The sequence below is a fragment of the Muntiacus reevesi genome, chromosome 1, assembly GCF_963930625.1.
Source record: "Muntiacus reevesi chromosome 1, mMunRee1.1, whole genome shotgun sequence".
Lineage (NCBI taxonomy): Eukaryota > Metazoa > Chordata > Mammalia > Artiodactyla > Cervidae > Muntiacus > Muntiacus reevesi.
Genome location: NC_089249.1, coordinates 89,891,497 through 89,918,962, shown reverse-complemented (window position 1 = coordinate 89,918,962; position 27,466 = coordinate 89,891,497). Strand labels below are relative to the sequence as shown.

The window sequence follows — 27,466 nt, the reverse complement described above, 5'->3', positions numbered from 1 at the left end:
TTAATTGTGGCACGAGGAATCTTTGATCTTCACTGTGGCATGCAGGATCCTTAGTTGTGGCGTGCAGAATTTTTCTTAGTCATGGCATTCGAACTCTTAGTTTTGGCATGTGGGATCTGGTTCTCTGACCAGGGGTAGAAGCTGGGCCCCCTGTATTGGGAGCATGAAGTCCTAGCCACTGGACCACCAGGGAAGTCCCCAGTTACGAGATTTTGATGTGACTATATATGGGGAGAAACCCAGGAGAAAAGAGACTTGAAATGACGTTTAATGATTTCTCAGTTTTGAAATCTTTAAAGGTAAATACTGTGACTTAGAGCGTAGCCGCTAGTACAGTTGACGGACTGAATCCAAGTGTCAGAACAAACCAACAGCAGTGGGAACCTTACCCGTTAGCAGTGACATAGTCCTTACCATGTGCTAGGCACCTTCTAAACTCTGAACATGTAAATCATTTAATCGTCACAGCAGTCCTGCAAGGCAGGCATGTCTTCCTCATTTTCAGATGAGGAAACTGAGGCTTGGAGGGGTTATGTAGGTGGTCTACGGCCATACAGTTTGTAGTTGTGGGAGGTAGGGTTTGGGGCCAGGCTGGTTCCAGGATGATCTTAACCATTTCACCATGGTGCCCAGGAACATACATGTTCATGTTCACTGCTTTAAGAATGCATGAGTGAAATTTTTAAGCATTTTTTGAGTGCTTACTGTGAGCCAGGCTGAGAGCTAGCTATTTTTATACACATTATTCTATCTCATTTAAATCACAGCTTCCGGGCTGGACAGGAAGGGATGAAGAGCACTGTCAGAGATGGCTGGCTCCCACTCTGCAGTTGTTCCTTAGCCCCTTGGGTTCTTTCATTCAAGCAGTCAGCAAACAAACCTCTGCCTTATTACCACAGTAGTAAGTGGGTATGAGCCTTTGTCTGGTCAAACCTTTTTAACTTTCTGTTTGCCACATGTCCCAAAGAACACCTCTTTTTCTGTTGCTGTTAAAACTACCCCAAAACTTACTAGTTTGGGCAACATTACTTTTTATTTCTCATAGTTCTGTGGCAGGGCTCAACTGGGCAATTCTTTGGCTGGTCTGGCTGATGGTCCCTGTGTGATTGCAGTAATGCGGTGAGTCAACTGCGATCGGGCTGCTCTCCTGTCCAGGTTATTCTGTGGTTCTCTTCTTCCCTCTCTGGGGAGTAGATTCTTCATTAGTGTATTACAGCGTCTCAGGGCTCCTAAGCAGAAGTTCTCAGGCCTGTGAAGGTTTAGGCCTGCAACTTAACCAGTACCTTGCATTGCATTCGCTTCTTAGAGCAAGTCAAAGCCCCAGCCCAGATTTAAGGAGCCAGGACTGCACAAGTTAGGGACTTTTGGAAGGGTTGTTTCATTAGGGTCCATGGTGTGGCAGGCTCCCAAGACAACCTCAGGCTCTCATTTTTAGAGCCTGCATATACTTATAGTTCTAAAAAAATTTAATTATTGACTTCAATTCCTCCCAGAGTCCAGAAGTAACATACTGTACATCAGAGAAAGAGCTGCTATACAGTGGTCATTGAACATCATTGGAGGGTGATAGCTGATAGTCATAAGCAAGGAGAAAGACACAGAAGCCGCAAAAGCAGAGTTAACTCTCATCTTGGTCTTCTGGGAAGTTTGTCTATACACAGTGACCCGTTGTGTGAGATATTCAGATTGCTGAAGCTCCATTGTACCTAATCCAGCCAGCCAGTTTTTTTTTTAAACTCAATATTTCATTCATTGAGACTAAGAGTACCTTATAAATGGGCATTGACCGTGGACCTTTTAATCAAAGGTCTGGTTACTGCTCACAGAACCACTCATGCATGAGAAGAAATGATTCTTGGATTGATTTTCAAACAGTGGAAATTTATGATTGTGCATGGTTGCAACATTGTGTTAGAACTATTGTAGAATGAATATGTTCCCTCCAAAATTTATAGCTATAAATGAGAAAACAAGGAACATGTATTTGAACAATGAAGAAAAGGTGATCTCTGTAGTAAAATGGCAAAGAATGTTGTGGGATTATGTTTCTGTTCTAGTGTTTTGTGGAAGGTAGAACTTGCAAGCAATGAAATTGGAGTTTTTAGCCGAAGAGATTTCTAAGCAAACTGTGGAAGGTACAGCTTGAGTCCTCCTTATTCTTTATTTTAAAATGAAGAAAAGAGAGGAATTGAAGAAGGAATTGTTAAGCAAAAGGAAACCAGAACTTGAAGATTTGAAAAATTCTCAGCTTATCCATATTGCAAAAAAATGAGGAAGCATGTACTAAAGAGAACACCAACAGGTGACTGATAGCCATTTGATGAGATTAGCATAGGTGTGAACCAGAGATGGAATCGGTCTTCTCATCAGAAGCCAGGAATAAAGATGGGATTACACCAGTAGAAACACTGTCAACTGAGACTAAAGGAAACAGAGAAAGTGTTATAAAATGAGGGAATGCTGTGAACATGCATTATCCTTCAGGAAAAGAGAAGAATGATTCCAAAGGTGATTCAGGATCATCACTCCTGCCACAGGCTCAGGGGCAAGGCTGCTCCCTCACTGGGTTCAGAGGATGGTCCCCTGCCTTGGTTTCAGTGGGCCTGGTTCCATTGGCAGGGCCAGGCCACAGAGCCTTAGGAGGGTTGATGGGCCACCCCAGTGGGCCCCAGGGACAAAATATTAAGCTAAAAAGGATCATTCTCAACTGTTAAGATCTGATGGAATTTACCTTGCTAGGTTTTGGACTTGCTTAGGACCTTTCACCCCTTCCTTCTTTCCAGTTTCGTCTTTCTGGAACGGGAATGTCTCTCTCGTGCCTGATTCACCGTGAAATTTTGGAAACGCGTAACTTGTGTGGTTTCACAGTTCACAGCTGGGGAGGAATTTTGCCTCAAGTCCCATCCATATCTGATTAGATGAGATTTTGGGCTTTACACTTAGAGTTGATGCTGGAATAATATAAGAGTTTGGGAATTGTGGGGATGGAATGAATGTGCTTATGTGCTTTGCATGCAAGAAGGACATGAATTTGGAGGAACCAGAGATGGAATGTTATAGGCTGAATTGTGTACCCCCAAACTCATAGGTTGAGGGACTTTCTTGATGGCTCAGTGGTAACGAATCTGCCTGCAATGCAGGAGATGCGGGTTTGATCCCTAGGTGGGGATCCCCTGGAGGAGGAAATGGCAGCCCACTCTAGTGTTCATGCCTGAAAACTTCCCTGGGCAGAGGAGCCTGGCGGGCTACAGTCCCAAGGGTCTTAAAGAGTTGGACAGAACTGAGTAACTGAACACACATACAAATCCATAGGTTGAAGCTCTAAACCCCAGTTTGGCTGTATTTGGAGTTAGGACCTCTAAAGAAGTAGCTAAGATTAAGGGAGGTCATCGGTCTTGTAAATTAGTGTCCCTATAAGAAGCACCAGAGATCTTACATGTGTGCTTTCTCTCCTGGTGCATGTGGACTGGGGAAAGACCATATGAGAGCATAGTGAGAAGGCGGCCGTCTGCAAGCCAGGGAGAGTCTTCAGCAGAAACTGAATGGGCTAGACCTTGAACTTGACTTTGAGGCTCCAGATCTGTAGGAAAAGAAGTTTCTGTTGTTTAAGCCACCCAATCTGTGGTGGCTGAGCTAAGGATGGGAACATTCCCCATACTGTTGACCTTTGATCCCAAAGCCCCAGGAGACCACAGATCAGTGAGCATAGCTTGACCCCATGAAACAAAGCTCCCGTTGTCCTCCAGCTCATGCCTGCTTCCTCTCAGCTTGAGTAGGGGGCCTTGTTTCTCTCCATGGCACTTTGGCTTTCCAGTTAGAGGTGAGAAAGTGAGAGTCTCCTGGGGAGGTTAAGGTTCTTTCAGGGTGTATCTGTCTCCACTGGAAATCTTATGTCTGTGATTCTGGGTCAAATAATATCAAAACCAGTGATTACACTGCTGATCAGGCTTGGTTGTTGTGCTGGGCTGTGGACCCCTCCCTTCCATGTCTAAGACCAGCACCAGCTGTCTCGAGAGCCTGGCTCCATCACCTTTGAAGTTGGAAATGTTTTTAAATGACCACCAGAGGTCTTGGTTCATGTTTTTTATGATCATGGCTTCGCACACAGTCTCATTTGTAGAAATATACCTTCTTGTGTAACTCCTCTTCAGTAAAGATAGTTGTAGTCCCCATCCCCACTCCCTAAGGAAACAAAGGATAAGAATGAGTAAGAGCTGAAGAGCAGAGTGTCGGGTTTTGCTCAGTCTCTGCTCTGCTGTGGGAGAATTTGGAAGGTGGGTCAGAGCTGCCGTTTGTGGTTTGGCCCCATGGTGCCTGTTAAAAGTGGCTTTAATGAGAGTGTAAGGTGCTGGACACTGTGGGCCTGTGTTTGCTCAGCTGCCTGCTGGCAGCAGCCACAGCTGGGAAGGCTGCCCTCGCACGGCATCTGCCCACAGGCCCTGCTCCGAGGCAGGGCAGACAGATCGGAGCTCGGGACGTGACCCTGGTTTCCACTGTCTCCCCAAGGGCCCTGGGCGGCTGGTGGTGGGTCTACACTGGAGTGGTGTGTGGTCTGTTTTCCAGGGACTCACCCTGCGGCCAGCCCAGCATTTTGCACGTCCCCTCCACAGACCAATGGGTGTGATTTAGTGCAGTATGTGTGTTCTGCTAACCCTCGAGGGCAAGTGGACAGGACTCTCTTTCCCTGTCCTGCTCTGTATTGGCCTCGATTAATCTCTGTAAGTAGAGATCCAAAGGCTAGACCTGTTGCCCTTGGCCTCCAGATCTTTCCATGTGGGCACCTGTGCTGCTTCTTAGGGCCGGAGGTACCCGAGTCAAGGGATGTGAGGCTGGATAAGAGTAAGCCAGCCGAGCATCCTGGGTGGGTCTGGAGCTGCTCTCAGTCCTGATCTAAATCTGCTTTTCAAGGCAACCAGAACAGGTGGCTGTCTTTGATGTTTATCTGGTGTGATTCAGCTCAGTGGTTTAAAGCTTGGAAGGCAGAATCCCCATTGCAGGCATGGCAGGTGCAGCCCAGGTTGGACCCTGTGGGAAGTGACTGTGCGCTGGGGCTTGTGCCCTGGCCTGGAAGTGGGCTGCAAGCTCTCTGGGCAGATGTGGCCATAGCCAAGCCTGTCACTTGAGGGGAAGCACAGCTCGTGGGTCCCCCAGGTGCGGGGGTCTGCCAGCATCTTTCTGTTTGGGGACAGTCAGCCGTGACTGGGTCATCCCCTAGGTGGGGACTCACTCATCAGCGGTGTCAGCTAGCTCGGAACCTCCTGGTGATTGCCATGTTCCAGCCTAGAGGGATGCCATGCGTCTGGTTGTTTAGTTCCTGTGATTAGGAGGACCGGGGTGTTGTATGAAGCTGCCAGCCACTTCTGTGCTCATGACCCCTCCAGTGCTGACAGTGTGATCTCTGAGCTGGCTGGCTGTGGCTTTACTTGTTTTATTAGAGAGGGTATTTCCCAGGTTACACTTTCTTAGCAGAAACTTAAAGGAGGATGTTACAGGAAGGGGTGACCCCTTCTAGGGCCCAAGAGTGGGCTCTTGTCTAACATTCAGAAATGAATTGTCCAAGGAGACACGAGCTGACAAAGCAAGAGACTTTATTGGGGACGGGCACCCGAGCGGAGAGCAGTAGGGTGGGGGAGCCCAGAACTGCTCTGCCACGTGGCTCGCGGTCTCGGTTTTATGGTGATGGGTTTAGTTTCCAGGTTTTCTTTGGCCAGTCATTCTGACTGAGGGTCCTTCCTGGTGGCTTATCTATTGCTCAGTCAAGATGGAGTCCAGCGAGAAGGATTCTGGGAGGTGGTTGACACGTGGTATCTCCTTTTGACCTTTCCTGAACTCTTCCGGTTGGTGGTGGCTTAGTTCTGTGTTCCTTGCCATGATCTCCTGTCATACAATAACTCACACACATGGTTACTGAGGTCCTTGGCCAGGGTGGGCAGTTTCAGTTAGTGTGCTTCTATTAACAGGGACAGGAAAGGGCCCGCAGTGCCCTGAGTGCCCTCCAGGCCGCACGTTCATTTCACCTTCTTCCTCCCAGAAATATAGCTATCCTGGCTTCTGCTTGCAGTTTGCTGTCTTTCAGTGGGATCCCCTGCAGGGCTTGTCTGCAACTGGTGCTCAAAGCCTCATCCAGGGACACCTGCCAGTTTGCGAATCTCGATTCAGAGAACGTGGTCACTGAAGCTGAGCTTCTAGCAGGCCTGGGTCACCGGGGAATCCATGTAGCCTAGGGAAGGGCCTCCTCGGACCTCACCAGCAGGACAGGGATGCTGACCACTGTCCCCTCTCAGGATGGGCCTCACTTCGGGATCTCAAGCAGCCATGTGTGTCCCCCCTGCTCTGTCATGACAAGGTCCCAAAAAATCCTGCCTTTCTCCCATATCTTCCTGCATCCTAACCCAGACCTGTCTGAGCACAAGCAGATTCCAGTTTTTGCTGCTCCCTCTTCTCAGGTTCCAAGGTGATCATTGCCTGTTATCTACGTGGGATTTGTGTAGGCTACCGGCCCCAGTGCTGCTGTAGGACAAGCATTCTAATTAAAGGGCAGGAGGGCCAGGAGGTATAAACACTTGTGTGTCCAGTTCTCAGTAGAGGAGGTGGCAGCAGCATTCAGGGGTAATTACATTTGCATCTCTGGGGCTCACATAAATGAGTCCCAGCATTCCTGCAAACACTCCTGACCGTCAGTCACATGGAAGTCAGTTTACCTCCCAAGTCCAGTGACACATCCAGGAAGCTGTCGCCTTGTTCACTGTCCTGGGAAGAAGTAGCAATCAGGTCAAATCAAGGTCATCCGTTTCTCTCCCAGGGTGGGATTTTCCCAAAGAACTGAATCAATTTTCATTGTGGATCCTTCATTTTAGAGTTTTCTCAAAGACCTGCTTCCAGCCTAAAATGCATCTACTGGGTAGCGCACCTTAAGGAGCAGGAGCTGGGGTGGCTGTGGTACCCAGGCTCCTTTTACTGGCTGCATCCTCTGGGTCTTCACTGCCGACTCACCCTCGCTACTACCCGTGTCCCTACTGACCTCTCTGCTCACCTTCTCTCCTTTGCCATTCGTCCAGAGCCCTCAGCCACGGTTAACCTTAGCCCAGCCTTGCCCTCTACCTGCCTCCCTCCTTCTGTACTACAGAAGTATATTCACTTGCTGGCGTGCATGTGTGCTAAGTCATTTCAGTCATATCCAACTCTTTGTGACCCTATGGACTGTAGCCCACCAGGCTTCTGTGTCCATGGGATTCTCCAGGCAAGAACACTGGAGTGGGTTGCCTTGCCCTCCTCCAGGGGCTCTTCCCCACCCAGGGATCGAACCTGCATCTCCTGCAGCTTCTGCATTGCCGGTTGATTCTTTTATCATTGAGCCACCGAGGACCACAAACTGAATGGCTTGAAACAATTTCCTCTGAGTTGTGGAGATTAGAAATCCAAAATTGAGGTGTTGGCAGGGCCATGTTTTCTCTGCACCCAAAAAGAGGCCTCCCTTGCTCCTCCTGGCTTCCGGCAGCTGCCTGCAGTCCTTGGTGCTCTTCCCCTGCGACCCCATTGTTTTTGTCATTGCCACTTAGGAGGATTGGTGAACACCAGTCTGTTTCTGCCTGTGATGCTTTCTCCACCTGGAATTGACTTAACAGCCTGTTATCCACAGGTTTGACCATCATTCATCTTTTAAGACTCAGCTCAAAGACTCGGCTCTGCCTTCTCTGTGGATCTTCACCTCCACTCAAACGCTGTGTCTCAGCCCCGGGTCACTCCGTGTACTTACCTATTCAGGTGGTTGTCATCATCGATGGGATTGTGAGCCCCATGAGGTGTCATTCACATCCATCCCAGAAGTTGGGACTTAGTGGGTGTTCGTAATTTCTATTAATACTTGCCTGTGGAGGGAATTGTGAAGGCTGGTCATTAAGATCTTTCTGAATGTCAGTGTTTATAGTTGGCTGGCAGGATAATGAAAATTGACCCTGAAAGGGAGCTTTGGGGATTTCACTCTGTGGTCAGAACACTCTCTCTCCAATGCCTTCCTATTAGTGGGGTTTTTCTGTTGTTGCTATTGTTCAGTCGCTAAGTCGTGTCCGACTCTTTGCGACCCCGTGAACTGTAGCACATCAGGCTCCCCTGTCCTTCACTATCTCCTGGAGTTTGCTCAAATTCACATCCACGGAGTCATTGACTGGTTTGATCTCCTTGCTGCCCAAGGGACTCTCAAGAGTCTTCTCCAGCACCACACTATCAACTACAAAGCTAGCGTTTGTGTGGGGCAATAGCATGTAAGAAATGCTTTCTCATTTTTCACACATTGGGAAAGCTGTTTTTGTTGACAAGCTAAAGGAAGCAATTAACATTTGAAAAGAGGTGGCTAAGACCAGAGCAAGGCTTCCCCACCTGACCCTGTCAGACCCTTTCTCTTTGCTCTGGAGAAGATAAAGCTGCAAAGTGTGCCTCTGATGAGTGAGCTCTAAAGCCTTTATATTTCTGATTTTAATAACATATGCTAGATTAAGGAGATCAAACGAGTCAATCCTAAAGGAAATCGACCCTGAATGTTCATTGGACGGACTGATGCTGAAGCTGAAGCTCCAGTACTTTGGCCAGTCGATGCCAAGAACCAACTTACTGGAAAAGACCCTGATGCTGGGAAAGATTGAGGGCAGAAGGAAAAGGGGACTACAGAGGATGAGATGGTTGGATGGCATCATTGATTCAATGGACATGAGTTTGAAAAACCCCAGGAGATGGTGAAGGACAGGGAAGCCTGGCATGCTGCAGTCCATGGGGTCACAAAGAATTAGGCACAACTGAGCGACTGAACAAAAACAAGATTAATTGCGGAAGTCCCAGTCAAATCCAAGGAAAAGTGAATGAACAGGAAATAGACAATTCTGTACTGGGTGTGGGGGGGGCGGCGGGGGGCAGTGCTTTTTTTTATGTCTCAGAGCCCTTATCTGCAAAGTAGGAAGGTGAAAAGGGAGGAGATTTATGTCCACAATTGTTTTCTTCTAGTATTTGTTGGACATTTACAAGAAAGAGGGCCTTGGGTGTGGAAGGAAGTCGGGGGTGGGGGTGGACCAGTGGGTAGACCTTAAAATAAGGTCATTTTAGTACAGAGTGAGAATACATTTTCTTACCAAGCATAGGCTGAATGATTTTTGGGGTGTTTTAAAGAGCTTATGCTTGAATTGGAAGTTGGGACAAGATGGACTCTGATTTCTTATATTCTTGAGTCTATGATTGGGTGGGTGAACACTAAAACTCTCTTCATTTCTAAAATGTTGTGATTTGATGTAAGTAGATATTGAGTCATGCTTTTTATGTCCAGGAATGGGGTGAATATTTTAACCAACAACCAACCCTATCCCTCGCTACAAAATACTCATATTTCTTAGTAATATGATAATACTTTATGTTCATATAATCCTTTATAGTTTGTAGATGCTTTCAATGGCAGTTTTTCATTTGCTCTTCTCAATAGCCAAGTGCAGTAGTTGGTATTCTCTCTCCATCATCAGCCAGTAAACAGGCCAAAAAAGGAAAAGTGACTTACACAGTTTACGGAGCAACAGGATCAGAGCAGGATTCCGAGCCCTCTGACTCCAAGTCAGTGCATGGTCTACATTGTATACCAGGATGACTCCCGGAAGCTATAGTTTTGATTTTTCAGAAAGCAGAGAGTTGGCAGCAAATACTGCATAGAAACAGAGAATAGCCTGACTTTATATATAGTGAGTCCCTAAGGAAAACAGTACAGAGGGGACCGGTCCTCGTGGTACCCACGTGTTGGGCCTCGATGGGAAGGGTCATACTGGTGCACACAGGGGACAGATTGGCCCCCACAATAAACATGGACAGTGCTACCATTAATAAGCCATTTGCTTTGGGTCAGGACCTTAAAGTTTATTATCTCATTTAATCTTTAAAACAAACCTAAACCAGGCAGGCAACTTCTTCTTGGGAAATAGGAAAGTGGAGGGCAGACTCTGAGTCTCCAACATTTTTCCTGACCTTAGTGCCAACTGTTGAAGTCTTAGGAAGTCATTAACTTTGGAATTGTCCCCATTGACATTTATGCTCATGAGACAATTTACCATGGGTGACTCCAGTCCCAGCTCAGACCTGTATGTTTGGACCTCACGATCTGTCACTAGAATTTCTGATCAGCTGCCTGCACTGGGCTTGCACACGTCACTTCATTAACCCTTTAGTCATACATTTTATACAATTGAGCATGTTATAGAGGCTTCCCAGGTGGCACCAGTGGTAAAGAACCGGCCTGCCAGTTCAGGAGATGTAAGAGATGTGGGTTTGACCCCAGTGTTGGGAAGATCCCCTGGAGGAGGGCATGGCAACCCACTCCAGCATTCTTGCCTGGAGGATCCCATGGACAGAGGAGCCTGAAGGGCCACTGTCCATAGGGTCTCAAAGAGTCAGACACAACTGAGCAACTTAGCACACACGCATACCATGTTACAGCGAGATTGTCTTGTGGTGTTATAGTCTCAGCTTACAGATGAAGAATCTGGGGTGTGGAGAAATGAGTTAATTTGTTCAAGGCCAGAGAATAATGGAAGAATCAAGGGTCATGCTATCTGGGTCCCAAGCCCGCACCATTTGCAGTGTGCATTCTTCTCCCCCTATCAGAGAGCATGTGGAGGCTGCAGAGCTATAGATAGGACATGGATTTTTTTTGTTTTTCAGAATTTATTTTTTGAAGGCATGTCTTTCAGAGTTTTATGAACTAAATTTGAACTGTGTTCAGAGGTACTTCTCTTGGTGTTTTAGAAATGTAGCGCGTAGGTGGAGCTCTCTTCTCCATTGCCATGGCACTTGTATGATGGTTATTACTGACACTGGAAGATGTTTCATGGCTGATTAGATGCAGCATTTCACATTCCACGTTCTCTGTCCTGAAAAGAAAATAGGCCAGTAAGGCAAGGGTGAGTTGCAGATTCCACTGTGGATGCTGAATTCCCTCAGACGTCTGTGCTGATCCATCGCTGCCCTGTCTTGTCCGCAAGCTCAAGTTTGGACCAAGTAGTGTTGGGGGGTTACTTTCCCATTGGGAACGATATCAGCTACTTCGGGTCCTGATCATGGGTGTTCCATCGTCTATGTTGTCCTTTCCTAGGCCCACTTGGGGTTCCTGTACTTGCTTTTTTCTTTTTAAATTATTTGCTTAATTTGTGGCTGGTTCTTCGTTGCTGCACGGGCTTTTCTCTAATTGCAGCGTGTGGGCTTCTCATTGCAGTGGCTTCTCGTGTTGCAGATCACAGGCTCTGGGGCGCAAAGACTTTAGTAGTTGTGGCATGTGACTCAGTAGCTGTGACTCCGGGGCTCTAGAGGACAGGCTCACTCGTTGTGCTGTGAGATCTTCCTGAACCAGGGATCAAAACCCTGTCTTCTGCATCTGCAGGCTGAATCTTTACCCCTGAGCCACGAAGCCCTGTACTTGGGTCTTTATGTGCAGGTCGCCAGTGAATTTCTGTTATGAGCTATGTGTATCTATGGGCTATTTTCCCCACATATTTGCAGTCTGTAAAGACAGGTATTTCCCTGGGTAGTGACTTGGGAGGGTGTATTAAAATGCAGTAATTATTGAGCTCAGAGCTCCGTATCTTGGGAAAGTGCTCCTTGCCATGAGGTTTTGGTGGGGCCCTGTGCACAATCAGTCTGGAATCAGGCTCCACCTGCCTGTATTACAGGGTTTCTGCATGAGGATTGTTCAGCCAGGTTACTGCCTCTTGTCTCTGACTGTGATGGTGATAAGAGAGGCAGCACGTTTCTCACCAACTTGGTTTTTCTTGCCTCCCTCCTTGCCTTGAGATGATCTGGTCTGGAGACTGGGACTAGTTGAAGGGTTTACTTTTGTTCATCTCGGAGCCCCCTTTGCTTCTGAAACTCCATGGTTTTGTGAAATACACGCTCAGAACTGATCCTGTACCTCTGGCAGTTTTAGGGTTTTCTCAATGAGCAGGCTGGGCCAACGAGTACCGTGCACTGTGGGGAAGCCACAAATAGTGTCTCCCTGATTGGGGGGATGGGGAGAAACTTTGACAGGCTTGCTGGAGAACCACCCTAGCACTTGAGACTCTGCTGAGAGATTAGTGGGGACCAGTGGGTTGGAAAGGTTTCCTGAAAGAAGTCTGTTCTCCTTTGGCCCTGCGAGATGCTATATTTGAAAGATGCTAAGGATGGCGCTAGTGGTAAGGAACCTGACTGCCAGTGCAGGAGATATAAGAGATTCAAGTTTGATCCCTAGGTCAGGAAGATCCCCTGGAGGATGGCATGACCACCCACACCAGTATTCGTGCCTGGAGAATCCCATGAACAGAGGAGTCTGGCTGTCTACAATTCATAGGCTTGCACAGAGTCATACACAACTAAAGTGATTTAGCACGCACACAAGGAGCAGAGGCAGATCAGAGCCTTCTGAGCCCCCACACTGGCTGAGGACAGGGGGTGCTCCTGCATCCTAGCCTTGTGGGGCCATGACCTAGACCAGTGCCAGGGTACCCTGCAGGGTGTCCCCTCAGGAGGTGCCAAAGGATACGTTAGTCATGTGTTTCTTTTATCCTGGTTATTGAACAAACTCAACCAATTCAGAGCATGAATCAGGAGCCAGAATAGAAACCAAAAAGACCTTAGATTTGTGGTTGAAATTGACATCAGACTGTTGTACTGGAGCGAGAGTCACTTGGTCTGAGCAGAGCTCCTCACTCAGGTGCCTCAAAGCTCATTTTCTCTGTTCACACTAACGTTGAAGTTGTGCAGGGACAGAGGGTGATGGCCCGAGGCAGAGAGGTTAACAGCAACTAGGAATGACTCTGATAGCCAGTTGTGAGGGAGAGCACGGAGAAGAACGTGGCGTGGGCGTGGGCACAGAGCTCCGCCTCCTAACCGGGTCTGACCCCTCTGCTCTGATAAGTAGGCGGCACAGCCCAGTGCTTAATGCAGGGGATGATCATGCCGACTCGTCAGCAAGACTCCAGTCGTATATCACATAGTTGACTGTGTTCAAAAAGATGAGGAAAGACAGACTGGATTTTAATCCAAATCTCAGCTTTGTGTGTGGTTTGTTTTTTTTTCCTTTTTTAGCTTCCACTTTAGCTGTCACCTTGGGGGCAGGGAGTTGGGGTGGGGATGGAGAGCAGGTCCACAGTTGCTTCTGGGGCTTTCTGGAGCCTCTGTTGAGACGGGGCTGGAGGAAGAGAATGCCACCTATCGCATGTTACCTGTCTGGTCCCTGAGCCCTCCCTAGGCCTCCCAGGGCTCTGGCGTGATGCTGGCTGTGGATTTGCCCAGCCCTTCCATAGCTGGGCGTGGGTAGACACCCTTTCTCTGGGTGACATGGTGGTTTGGGGGGCAGAGAGGTTGGAGCCTGGGCCACCAGGCTCCAGTCCAGCCGTTCCCTCTCCGCCTCCCAGGCCCCAGCTGAGTTAGTGTGATGGTCTGGGCCTCTCCTTGCGGGCTGGCTGAACAAAAAAGCCAAACCCCACAACCACAGAGGGTTTGCTTTGAAGACGGGCCTGAGAATAAGCAAGTTTTAAATCTTGATCAGGGGAATGCTTCTGTGCTGGATTCCAGACCTCTTGAGATGTGTCTGTGTTAGCACAGGAGTGTGGGGTGAAATGGTCTGCAGGCTGAGAATCTGTGTGCCTGAACAGACCTGTGTCTGTGTGGAGGGGCTCCACATCTCCAAAAAGCCCAGAGACTTTGGAAAAGCAGTACCTGGGCAGGGGGATGGGATACACAGGAGCTCCGGAGTGTTTATCTCTGACAAGTGACTAGGCAGGGGCCTTGGTGGGTCTAGGATGGAGCAGGTGTGCCGAAGCAGCACGTGCCCTGCCACAGGGGGAAGGTCACAGACAGAGGAACAGCGAGGAGGCTGGCCGTGCTGAGCCAGAGATCCGCTGGGCAGGGGTGTCTGTGGAAGTTGGGAGGTCTTCTGCACAAAGATCTGTGACACACAAACTTCAAGGACCCCTTGACTTCCTCAGGAAGCCCACCAGGTGCCCACCCAAGTCCGGGCTGGTTAGAAGCCCTCCTCTGTGCTTCCTTGGCTCCTGTGCATTCCAGTTGGTGGTCACAGAGCTTCTGTTCCACTTCCATCAGCAAGGAGAAGCTCTTCCTACCCTGTCTTTGCATTCCCAGGACTTGACTGACGCAGGTACTTAAATAAGAACATGATGAGTGGGCGACTGAGAAATGAATGACTAGGGCTTTTGAATGTGGGTTTGCTCTTAGGAATCTTATTCTTCTGTTACTGGAAGTTGATCTTGCCACTTCTCCCCAGCCCTGCATGAGTGTGCATATCTAGGTTGATACTAAGCCTTGACTGAATGCAGATCACAGATCAAGGCCCTGTGTGGGGATATGAGTCAGAAAGTACTGCTGTGACTCAGCTCTCAAGGAGGTTAGCTGGTTGACTTCTAGACAATTTTTCAATTCCCATGTTAAACTCTGGGGACACGACCCCAAGGGGAGCTGAGGACTAGATTGACAGTGTCAAACTGATGGGTTAGGGGCTGTCTTATCTTGGTGTGAAGATCCCTGAACCTGTTGGAGAGGTATAGCAGGCAATGGAATCCTCTAGGAATTAAAGGCAGTTGTGTCCTGATGCCCAGGCTATTATAAATAATCCTTATAAGCGCATCTACTTCAGCGGGGAAGAGTCTGCCTTCAATGCAGGAGCTACAGGAGACTTGAGTTTGATCCCTGGGTTGGGAATATCCCCTGGAGTAGGAAATGGCAACCCTCTCCAGTATTCTGGCCTGGAGAATCCCATGGACAGAGGAGCCTGGAGGGCTACAGTCCATAGGGTCTCAAAGAGTCGGACACGACTGAAGTAACTTAACACACGCACTTAGCAGGGAACCAGGAAGACAAATACAAAGGGCAGAATACAAATAACTTTGTGGAGTTTAGCATACTAGTGGTTGGTGAACACCTAAGAGACCTGGAGAGGTTGGTACATACGTACCCTGTCCTGCAGCAGCCACACATCTGGGAGAAGAAGCACAGGTTAGAGGATGGAGATCCAGATTGAAGTTCCAATGCTACTGTTTGGTGGATGTTACCCTGCCTGCAGGTCATGGATTTTTGAGTCTTGGTTTTCTTCCTGTGAGTGATTGTGAGTGTCAGGTGAGATGAGGTATGTAAAATCCCTGTGTGTTAGTATAGGGCACTCTTTGAAGTGGGGAGTGTCTTGCATCTGTGACTGAGAACCTGTTCTTTTGCGACTGATGCCGAGTATGGATGCCCCAGCCCCCCCACCACCCCACCCTGCTGCCTCTTCTCTGCTCCTCACTGCTTGCCGAGGGGCCAAGCAAAGGACAGGTTAGAGATCTCAGGACACTGGCAGGGAGGGTCCCCTTCACATACCCTCTTGGAGGACTGGAGGCAGCAACTCATGGAGCTGGAGGCCTTGCAGACCAAGAAAGAGGGAGGTCTCAGCTGAGACCTTAGGGGAAGGAAAAGGGTCTTAACTTCCTCTGAAAGAGGGCGTTCTTGCTGGCCTGGGATGGATGGGACTAAGAGAAGGAGGTGTCTGCAGCTAGCATCTTTCCAGCGCACTCTTCTCTGTGCAGGTGTTGTTTGAGCTATAGAAAACTGAAAACCCTACCTTCCTTCCACTGGGGGCAATGAGGTGTATGTGGAGACACTGCTCTGGATCCTGAGAAACTTAATCTGTACTTTGTTCTTTCACTCAGTAGCTCTGAGGCCATCTGTAAGTCCCTTGACCTTTTGCAGGGGGTCCTTAGATTGTTCTGCTGTAAACTGGAAAAATGAGGATAGTTCTGTGTAGCCTAAACAAATCTAAATGAGAAGTTAAAACATTCCCTTCTCACCTGTTGGCTACATCTGATGTGGCTAATGATGTGGCCTGGGAGAAGACAGAATCCAGTGGACGATGGGGCTTAGTTTCGTCTTTAAATTTTCATCCTGGAGACAAAAGATGTGGTGAAACCCAGGAGCCTTCTGTGTGAGGCTATCTTTGGTGTTTTATTATTTTACCTGACTCCAAAAGATGATTTTTTTTTTCCACATAGGACCTCCTGGGAAAAAAACTGCATTAATTTTATCTTCTTTTCTCAGTATCCAGCGAGCAGCATTGGTGGTTCTGGAAAATTACTATAAAGATTTCACCATCTATAACCCCAACCTCCTAACAGCCTCCAAATTCCGAGCAGCCAAGCACATGGCCGGGCTGAAAGTCTACAACGTAGATGGTATGTGCCTTGAAGTGATGTCTCTGGTGGGTGTGGGAGCAGGTGGACAACTACAAAGATTAAACTCTGTTCCGTTTGGTTCTATTCCTCTCTCAGTTTGCCTTTATGGTACATTCTCATGTCAGAACAATTTTTTCTTTTCCTCTTTCTCTCTTTTTTTTTTTTTTTGCTGGCAAACATATTTTTACAGAAATGTTGATTTACAGTCTACATGTGTGGGAGTTTCATTCATCTTGAGATTTTATGAAAACTACATGGAACAATAATGATGTAGTTTTTCTGCCTCCTGCTGTGAATATTGTACATTGAAAGCTCATAGGAAAAGGCTTTTTCAAAATTTGGATAAGTTACCTGAAGATTCAGCTACCCCAATCTGTTAAGACTGTAATTCCCAGGCCAGGCGTCTGGTGAGGTTCTTACAGGCATTTCTCAGTCCTGGCTGGGAGCTAGGATTGAGTGGGTGGAGGGAGGCCAGAGGCCTGTGTGGGGACATCAGAGCTGTGTTTCAGGCTATCAGATGGGTAAGTGCAAGAAACAGGACACGGTATCATTACTTGCAGGACACCTTGGGTCAGGGCAAGAGCTCTGCAGCCTAGAAGAAGATCATGTTGTTAACAAGTCAAGTAATTTGTAGGTGGTGTCAGTTTGGGTGACAGTATCCTCCCTGGTTTTTTTCATCCTTTTGGCTATATGAGATGTTCACTGTCTTGTGAATCCTAAAGGATGGGTAAATTTCATCTGTGATCTGAAAACATAGTACAGAATCCCATTAGCCAGCCAAGCCATTGAGTAGATACTACGTAAGAAAGCATGCGATCTGCCTTGTCCTTCTGAAAAGTTCAGGCGATCCATGGTCTTAATGAACGTTACATTTTGCAAGCCCCGAGCATGGGTCTTTTCTCTAACAGTTGTGGACACCCCAGCAGGCTCATGGTCAGAGTCTGTGTGGGTATTGACTCTTTTCTCTGTCCTTTTCTCCCCATCGCTTTCATTCTCTCCCATTGTCTCATCGCTGAAATGCATGTTCCAGCTGCTCTGATGGCCAAACTGGAACTTCCTGTGACAGATGGTAAATAACATCTTCAGCACACTCTGTTATTTCGGGTCAGCATTTTAATTGTCTAGCGTTCTTCATCTCCTATAGAGTTTTTTTTTTCCATTTCCATTCATCAGATTGGGTGTTAAGGAGATTTCCTTCCTCTTGTGAGCACTTTGAGCGCAGAGCAGGGGTCATGTTCATCTTTCTGGGAGGTTACCTTTGGGATTTGTATATGGGCTTCACAGGGGTTGGGCAGACGGTACTGACAGACTGTGGACTAGTTTTCTGCTGTTTCTCACCCCAAGGCATTAAAGCTGTCCTTCCTCCACCGTCCTTTCCCCCAAAGGCCCCAGTAACAACGCCACAGGTCAGTCCCGGGCGATGATCGCCGCGGCTGCTCGGCGCAGGGACTCGAGTCATAACGAGCTGTATTATGAGGAGGCGGAACACGAGCGGCGAGTGAAGAAGCGGAGAGCAAGGTACACTGCCCAGCCCCCACACCAGCACCCCGGCCAGACTTTTTTTTGCATGTACACTGACTCTTTCTTTAAAATTTATTTTACTGAAATGTAGTTGATTTACAATGTCATTAATTTCTACTGTATAGCAAAGTGATTGTTACACGTACATATACATTCTTTTTCGTATTTTTTCTGTTATGATTTATCACAAGATTTTGAATATAGTTCCCTGTGCCATTCAGTGGGACCTTGTTGTTTATCCATCCTACATGTAATGTGCATGCGTGTTTAAGTCGCTTCAGTCATGTCTGACTCTTTGCGACCCTGTGTACTGTAGCCCGCCAGGCTCCTCTGTCCATGGGATTCTCCAGGCCAGAACACTGGAGTGGGTTGCCATCCCCTCCTCCAAAGGATCTTCCCAAACCAAGGGATCAAACTGGGTCTCCTGCCTTGAGGCGGATTCTTTATCATCTGAGCCAACAGGGAAGCCCTCCTACATATAATAGTGTGCATCTAATCTCAAACTCCCCATCTGTCCCTCATCCACCTCCCTCCCTCCCTTTTGGCAACCAAAAGTCTGTTCTCTGAAGACTTTGTTTTTTTTAACCAGAATGAAATTTCAGTTTATAAACACAACCTGCTTGGGTCTTTGGAGGGAGTCTCGCTCCAGTATTTCTCAAACTGTAGCATGCAAAAGCATCACCAGGAGGACTTGTTAAAACACAGGTCTCAGGTTCCGGCCCTACCCGCAAAGGTTACTTACTTTTCAGTAGGTCTAGAGTGGGGCCCACCCAAGAATTTACATTTCTTAAAAATTCCCAACTGATGATGAAGCTGCTGGCCTTCAGCCCACACTTTGACTGGCCCGCCCTCTATCCCCAGGCCCTTGCTGATTTTCAAGAGCTGATCACTTTAGCTGAAGTGGACAAAGATGGTTTTCATCATACGTGCTGGGCCCCTTCCTTCTTTGTTCCCTGGGGCTGCTGGTGTGGGCGGCTGGATGGAGAGGATGCAGCTCTGGTTCTGCATAAAGCTGCTTCTGTACCACCGGCCACCTCTCAGTGCATGCAAAGTCTTTTGTAGCCACAGTTTGAGGGGCCTTAAAACTCTTTTCATCTCACACTTTATTGTAATGGGTCTCCCAAGCAAATTACTGGCAGAATTGAGATTAGGAGTCATCTCCGCAGTCCCAGCCTCCTTCCTCCTCTCCCCGGAGCCCCCATTCCACGTATTACTTTTGCCTTTGTCTTCCTTTCCCTTCCCTCACCTCCCTATTGTCTGGGGTGACACCTGAGGATGGGAGCCTTGGGCCAGCTGGCGGCTGACTGGGAGTCCTCCTCCCACGTTCTGTGTGACTCTGTTTTCAAGCCCTGCACCGGTGTCTGATTACTGTGTTTCATTGCCTCCAGGCTGGTGGTCGCAGTGGAGGAGGCCTTCATCCACATCCAGCGTCTCCAGGCTGAGGAGCAGCAGAAAGCCCCAGGGGAGGTGATGGACCCCAGGGAGGCCGCCCAAGCCATCTTCCCCTCCATGGCCCGGGCTCTGCAGAAATACCTGCGCACCACTCGGCAGCAAAACTCCCACAGCATGGAGAGCATTCTGCAGCACCTGGCCTTCTGCATCACCCACAGCATGACCCCAAAGGTGCGTCTTGGCGCCGAGCTGGCAAGTCCCATTTTGTGGTGTTGTCAGGGATGATAAATTCAAAGGTTTCTCTAAAGCACCCCCTGATAAGAATTAATGTTTCTCGCTTATTTTGTTGTCTTGGTGCAGTTGTGTTTTTTTTTCCTTTTTTAAAAAATTTGTTAATTTTTTAATTGAAGGACAATTGCTTTAAAGAATTGTGTTGGTTTCTGCCAAACATCAACATGAGTCAGTCATAGATATTCATATGTCCCCTCCCTATTAAACCTCCCTCCCCATCCCACCCCTCTAGGTAAGTTACAGTCCCAGTTTGAGTTCCCTGCGTCATAGAGCAAATTCCCACTGGCTGTCTGTTTTACATATGGTAATGTATGTTTTCATGTTACTGTCTCCATACATTGCCTCTTTCCTGGGTACAGCTGTTTTTTAAATGCGCCTTTGAATTGAAGGCTTCTGGCTTCAAGCAGAGGAAAGACTTTCACTTAGAGATAGCCCAGGTAGTAACTCAGGGTACTCTGTATATCCTGGGCCTGAGTTGATTTGTTCTAACCTGGTATCTCCATCAACTAGTTGGAAACCTTGGGCCAAGAGGTTAATGGCTCTGTGCCTCAGTTTCCTAGTCTGTAAAATGGGGATAATACTGATGTCTACCTCATGGGGTTGTTGTGAGAACTAAAAGAGTTCATTACTGTGAAGTGCTTAAAACAGCATCTGTCATAATGTAAGGACCAAGTAAATAGCCATTATCATCAGGGGTAGAAACCATGCTCTCACTTTGTTTGGCGTTTTGTCTGTTGGGGGGGTTAGTTTTACTAAGTGATCTTCTGGACCATTATGACATGGGCACGCTTTTGGGGATGTTGCAAAGAACAGCCATGTGTCTAATAGAGGGCTGTGGCCAAGGAGGCAAAATAAAGTGTTCAGCCAATGACCTCTTCAGACAGAAGTGGATTCAGATCCTGACTCCGCCACCTAATTGGTTTGTGACTTTGCCTAAGTTACTCTACACTTGTTTCCTCTTTTATAAAATGGAGATAATAGTAGTATCTACCTGATAGGATCATTGTATGAGAATTATATTAAATATGGCAGCATGACATGTGTGGTAGAGAATAAATGAGCTTGGCATATGGTTTGCATGTAACGCTGGTAGTGATATTATTAGTATAAAGGCCTGTGTTCATACATTGCCCCATACATATACCACTGCTGGCTGCACTGTTAATAACCTTATCAAACCCTAGGAAAGTAATATGGAGATATTCAGTAAGAAGCCATAACATTTTCCATATTCTTTGGTTCACTAATCCCCCTCCTAGAAAAAGCACTTAGCACGGTCAGTGATACACCCTAATGTATATGTGGGTTATTTTGCAAAATACTCTTTATTAACTCCAAACTGGAAATAACTTAAAAACAGAAGAGTGGCTTACAAATTATGGTATATCACCTCTTAAAATGTGGAAGAATCTGTTAGAATATTAAGTTACAAAAAGCAGAATGCAAAAAAGTATGAACACTGCGGTTGCAAGTGAGTACGGCATGTCTGCTTATGCAGAGGGATAGCTCATACCACATAGAATGGAAGTGGTTATTTGCCTTTTTCCTCAAGGTTTTTAAGTTTACTGGTTGCTTTCTTTTTCACTTAAAAAAGTATACTTTTCTGAATTAAAACTAATAATCTTTATATAAAAATCCAAACATTAAAGAGAAGTATAATGTACGAAGTGAAATTTTCATCCCTGCCACCTAGACAGTTCTTACTAATATAAAGAATGGGTTTATATTCCTTCAAGTGTGTGTGTGCACTTAAAGCAGAAATGAACAAAAAAGAAAAAGAAAGAAATGGGAATCTCATACCATATAGGTATAGTTTGGAATCTTGGTTTTTTTCACTTCAAGCTGTTCTTGGCTGTCTTTCCCTGTCAGTACTTCCCCATCTCTGTCATACAGATTTCCCTCATTCGCTTTAATAGCTGTGTCCTGTTCCGCTGAATACCATGGTTTGTTTAACGGATGGCCTACTAATGCACACTTGGATTAAGATCTTTCGTTAGTCTAAACTAGGGGTTGGTGGTTTTTGTTAATCGAGTTTTATTGGGACACAGCCACACCCTTTTGTTTACAGATTGTCTATGGCTGCTTTCTCTCTACTGCGGCTGAGTGGAGCAATTATGACAGTGTGTGCCTTGCGAAGCAAAAAAATATTTACATTTAAAGGAAAGTTTGCCAGCTCCGTGTCTAAACAATGTTGCAATGAATCTCTCTTTTTTTTTTACATACGTTTTCATGCATATATGCAAGTATTTCTGAGGAATCAATATCTAGTAGAGGAATAGCTAGATCAAAGGTACAGATCTTGCCAAATTATCCTTCTAAGGGGTGTTACTGTTTTATATTTCTGCCTATAGGATATGAGACTGTTTATTTGTTTATTTCCCCCCACACACATTTGACAGCATTGGGTGTTATAATTCTTTTTTAATCATGCTCATCTAAGAGGCTTCCCAGGTGGTGCGAGTGGTAAAGAACCTGCCAGCCAATGCAGGAAACTTAAGAGATGTGAGTTTGATCCCTGGGTTGGGATGATCCTCTGGAGGAGGGCATGGCAACCCACTCCAGTATTCTTGCTTGGAGAATCCCATGGACAGTGGAGCCTGGCAGGCTACAGTCCATAGGGTTGCAAAGAATCAGACACAACTGAAGCGACTTAGCGTGCATGCATCTAAGAGGAGGGAAATATATTGTTTTATTATTTGAATTCATATTTCTTTAACTATGGGCTTCCCTGGTGGCTAAGATGGTAAAGAATCTGCCTGCAACACAGAAGACCTGAATTTGATCCCTGAATTGAAAAGATCCCCTGGAGAAGGGCATGGCAATCCACTCCAGTATTCTTGCCTGGAGAATCCCATGGACAGAGGAGCCTGGTGGGCTACAGTCCTTGGGGTCGCCAAGGGTCAGAGTGACTGAGCAACTAACACTTTCACTTTTCTTTAACTATTACTGTGATAGAATATCTTTGTATATCTTATTTCTATTTTAAAAGTTATCTTCTTAGTTTCATTTCTCTGTTTCTTTTCCTTATGATTCATAAAAGTTTTTTTTTTTTTTTTTTTGGCCATGCTGCACAGCCTGTGGGATCTTAGTGTCCCAACCAGGGATTGATCCAGGGGCCGGCAATGAAAGCACCAAGTCCTAATCACTGGACTGTTGGGGAATTTCCATATAAGAACTAATTTTATATGAGTGTGTGTTATAGTAGAGGCACAGCTCTCCTTTCTGCCTCAGAATAGATACTTAAAGGTAGAAATATTGTATCTGGCAGCAGTAAGGTGTGGATGGAAGAGGACACCACTTTGTTTAGGGCCAGAGTGATGTATCCTAGTATTTTCTATCCATATCCCTGGTTTGTTCATTTTTCTTTCTCACAGCTAAAGCAATATATTTATTGATGTAACACATATGCAGTTGAGCCTCCAGCATATGCCAGGCACATGGGAAATTCATGTTGAAAAAATAGTTCCTGCCCTCCAGGAGAGGATAGTTTAGTGTGGGGCTGAGACAAGCAGTCAGCAGTAATTGTTCAGAAAGTAGAATATCACATGGGAGTCATGCCCATGATTATAGGCACTTACAGGAGGACATGTTCACTTCTCTGAGAGGCTCAGCGAGTAGTTTGAGAAAATGTAAAGAGCCAGGAGGAATTTGCCGAAGGACGACCTTCAGCAGGAGGACTAGCACATGTCAAGGGGATATCCCGCCCATGGAACTCTGTGCTCCTGGAACCAAGGGCTTGGGACGGGGAGGTGGTCGTGGGACCTGGCCAGCCCTTGGATTGCCACGTGCACACTCCATCCAAAGTCAAATAACCACCCTCATCTTGCACCATGAGATGGTTCAGGTTAACCATTTGGTCCTCACAGCCATCCTGTGCATTACGGCTGCTATCCGCTCCACTCACAGAGAGCTTAAACGGCTTGTCCAAAGGCACACAGCAGTGAATGCAGAGCATGCATTTTTGTGTGAGCAGGTATATCCCTGTATTTCTTCCACTCACGTTGTCAGAATGCCTGGCACTTGCCCCGAGGAGCTCTCAGGATGGGAGGAGACCAGCCTATGAACAGGTACAGGCCGAGGCATATGCCGCGGGGCCTGGGCCCTTGGATGGGGCTGGTGCCTCAGCCACAGCTTACGTGGGTACCAGCCACCCCGCCTTCCTCGCCCCTGTGCTTACCACTGTCTGCACCCTCTGGCTGGAGAGAGAGAAAGTCAGGAAGCCCTCTCTCCCCAGCAAAGGGCTCTGTTGTGCGGGTCTGATGGAACTGGTATATGATCAGGCGGGCTGTCCTGGTTTGTTGGGAGGATGTTTCTTCCCCCAAGACTGGGAGCCTGGCAGCGCCCCCTGGAGTGGCGTTCCCTCCCTAACAGCATCTCTGCTGTCCCTACAGGCCTTCCTCGAACGGTACCTCAGCGCCGGCCCCACACTGCAGTATGACCGGGAGCGCTGGCTCTCCACGCAGTGGCGGCTCGTCAGCGACGAGGCTGTGACCAACGGGCTTCGGGACGGACTCGTTTTTGTCCTCAAGTGCTTGGACTTCAGCCTCGTCGTCAATGTGAAGAAAATCCCGTTCATCATGCTCTCGGAAGAGTTCATAGACCCCAAATCTCACAAATTTGTCCTTCGCTTGCAATCCGAGACGTCGGTTTAAAAGTTCTATATTTGTGGTTTTATTAAAAAGAGAAAGAATATATAGAGAGATATATATGTATACCAGAGGGGCATCTTTGTTTTTATTATTCTTCATGGCTGACTGAGCTGGCACATGAGAAACCAGGGTCCTTTGACCATCTGCACTTTATTTGGAAGGAAGCAGAAGTTGGCCATCCTGGAAGAAAGTGACTGATGACATCTGACTTGGGGATGGGCCATCTCCAGAAGCGGTTCCCTGGCGTTTTCTGTGACAGCTGCAAACCAAAGCGGAGCTGGAGGTTCTTCGGAACCTTGCCTTACGACTCGCCCCTGCCTCTCGTCCAGCACCCGGCCCTGCCCTGGCTTCCGGCCATCCCACTCCTGGTCCTGGAGGGCACACATCTTGGTCCTGTTTCAGGGAACCCGACAGGACACGTCCACACGTGTTTGTGTATGTAAACGTCCAGCACCACGGGAGCCATGGGCTGTTCATGAAACGCCTGCCTTCGTCTCCGTTCTCTGTTGCCTTAGGTTCTGCAGAGAAGGATCAAAATGACACATGTGCACTCTCAGTTTACAGCTCTTCATGATTTGGTTGGTTTATTTTCCCCCAAAGAGATAATTTGCCTGCCCTAGTTCTGACCTGCTTGCCTACCGGCTTGAGCAGGAAGCCCTTTCTTAACCCTGTGATGGCCCACCTGTCCTCTGTCCATCCTGGCCGGCAGGCCTGGCCAGGAGCCCAGTCTCCAGAGCCACAGAGGACCTGTCTGTTCCTGCGTGCCCTTGGGCTCCATGCACAACCTCGGGTCCGCCCCTTGGATTGTTTGTTTGTGTAGGAGAGGGTGGTGTGGCCACCAGGTAGGCCCCAGGGAGAGCTCGCCTGCTACGATATTCCCTTTAGGCTGCGGCGGGAGGTCCTCGCCGCGCGATCCCCCTCCAGCTGCTCCACACCCACCAGGGAGAGACCCACACTGTGACTCTGGGGCTGGCACGTGCGGCTCGGAGCCTCTATTTCCCTGGAGATGTGTCCTCACAAAGCTCCATAGCAAGCTGCCTTGCCAGGGGACAGCTGCAGCGTCCAGTCCCTGACTTCTGACCACCGTCACTGTGTGCCCATTGCCTCTGCCCCTTACTACCCGGGAAGGGGCTGATTTAGGCCCTGGTGCTAAATTCCTTGTCGTTGGTAGTCCAGTGTGGAGAGGGAATAGGCAGGCTCCAGCATTCAGGGAAAGGAAAGTAGGGAGACGATCTTAAGGTTCAAACGATGCCTGCCTGGTCTGTTCTTAGATACAGCTGGTTTCTGTGGGCTTTCCCAGGCCTGGGGGAGCTGCTGGGCCATATTCTAGGAGGAGGTGCCATGAGGCAGGGCGCTGCAGCAGTCTTCAGTTCCTCCATCTACCTTCCGGTATCCACAACACACTTTTGCCAAATATTCACTCTGGCTTTTCCCTGGTGGTCAGGCTAACCAGTCACCTTTCTTTAGCCAAGGAAAACACTGTCCAATGCTGTTTTCGTATGTGTCCCCACGTATTCTGACTGGTTTGTGCATTCCAGGAGGGGTGCAGTGTTTGTTATTGTCTTAAACCAAACTTGGCTTTGGTTTGTCACACACCTGTATCTGAAAAAGTAAACAGCCGTCTTGAATCCACAGCCTTCAGGTCAGAAAGAAGATGTGTTGGAAAAGGAGGAAAAACTAGTTGATATGGAGTGGAGCCAAGATGTACTATTTTAACTGCATGGTTTTCGTTTATGAAAAACACATACCATGTAACCATGGTGCTTTTGTTCTTCTTATTTTTGCCTTTAGGTCCCCTTCAAACTGGACATTCCTTATGATGATGTCTTTCTCAGGAATCTATTTTGGGAGACTGGGCAAGGGATGGTGAATGTACAATGAGACTTTGGCAACATAAAGGTTATACTGTCTCAAACTAAACTGTATCACAGGCTGCTGCATCAGGAACCCAGCAATAGAAGTGCCATACATGTATATTCATATGGTTAACAATGACACTATCCACCAGCGTTCCGCAAAACTGCTTCCAACCCTGTCTTCAGTTACCAGTCCAGAAGGGGTTAAGTTGGAGTCATGGTTTGGGTGCCTGCCTTCCCAGCAGGGTGAAGAAAGGTTTAAATTAAGGAATTTTTTTTTTTTTCCTCTCTCCACCCCTTTCTTTCTCTCCCAGTCTTTGCATAGGAGAATGCCAGACTTTCTGAAATTATTGTTTCTGTTTTAAATTGAGTATCGAATTTTTTTATGCTGACTTTGTATTAAGTCCTTTTTGAAAGAATAACATAATAAAATGCAGGATCTTTGTATCAAGCCTTTGCACTTGCAAACTCTTAATAGCTTGAGTTACTGGTGCAGTGGGAACAATGTAAATGCCATTTTAAAATTTTTAAGGTTTAAAGAAAAACTGTATCACACAGTTGAACACAATGCATTTCTATTTCAGTTCTTGGAGCCAATCGGCTATTCTTTTTTAAAGGGGTAAACTGTGCTAATTGAATTAGATAAATCCGCACTGGGGGAGGCAGGATTTTTTTTTGCCTTAAATGTTTATAGATTTTCTATAGTGAACCTAAGTTATTAAAATGTGAACATTAAACAGTACACAGAAAAACTTAATGAGGAGTGTGTGTCTGAGGTCGCTCTCTTCCCTCCTGATATTTTAACCAGTAGATATCTAATTTCTGTTCTTAAGTGGGTACTTTTGAAGATAATGCCAACTTTTAATCGTCCATGAACTGAACATTAAAGTCTGCACTCTTAGAGCTGGAAGGGATTTTTAGGTTTTGTGATTGATTCATCCGTTGCATCACCAGCTAAGTCAAAACGTGTAATACTTTTGCTAAAGTTTATAAAGTAAGCCCTAGAGAAAACGCTTGCCCAGTTTTATTGTCCAGCTATCATCATCTCCCTGTCTCTCCTTTTCAAATCTGTGGACAGGGCAAATTCTGTACAGCCGATGGGTAGAGGAGGTGGCCCTAGCATGTGCGTGTGTTGTGCTGGGGCTCGTTGCCAGAGCTCGGACCTCCTTTGCAGTGAGGAACAGTGACTGTGTGGGTGCGTCCAGTGGGGGAGAAGTTCCCCTCTCCTCACCGTAGCTGGTGGTAACTGAGTGCTCTCATCCTCTTCTCTCCTGGTTGCTTTTTACAGCCTCCTGTCTTGAGATGAGGCTGTAACCCTGGAAAGCCATGAGCCTATTAGGCCGGCAGAAACCGATGACCCGCCCCCGGGAGAGTGCCTGTTGCGGTAGCCCAGTGAAGTCAGCAAAATTGGGTCCTTGGTTTACCCCCATCTACGGGAACCCTGCTGTGTAAGGCTGCTTACACAGGGATGATAGTTGTTTGTGCCTGCATGTTGCGATATATGTGAGCTTTTCTCTTGAGTGTAACTACCAGATGGGCA

At 47.3% G+C, this 27,466-nt stretch overlaps 1 protein-coding gene across 5 annotated transcripts in view; it reads left to right on the top strand.

Annotated features, from left to right (window-relative positions):
- The window catches only part of VANGL1 (VANGL planar cell polarity protein 1), a 54,570-nt gene extending 27,633 nt beyond the window's left edge, over positions 1–26,937 (top strand). For 4 of the 5 annotated variants that reach the window (XM_065906346.1, XM_065906355.1, XM_065906364.1 and 1 more), the window contains 5 exons: positions 16,084–16,217; positions 17,248–17,286; positions 17,603–17,735; positions 19,127–19,361; positions 23,813–26,937. In XM_065906346.1, coding sequence (XP_065762418.1) covers positions 16,084–16,217; positions 17,248–17,286; positions 17,603–17,735; positions 19,127–19,361; positions 23,813–24,073 — 802 coding nt within the window. In that variant the 3' untranslated portion in view covers positions 24,074–26,937. The remainder of the gene's footprint in view (positions 1–16,083; positions 16,218–17,247; positions 17,287–17,602; positions 17,736–19,126; positions 19,362–23,812) is intronic. The other variant, XM_065906382.1, reaches the window with a different exon arrangement.
- Positions 26,938–27,466: the final 529 nt, after the last annotated feature.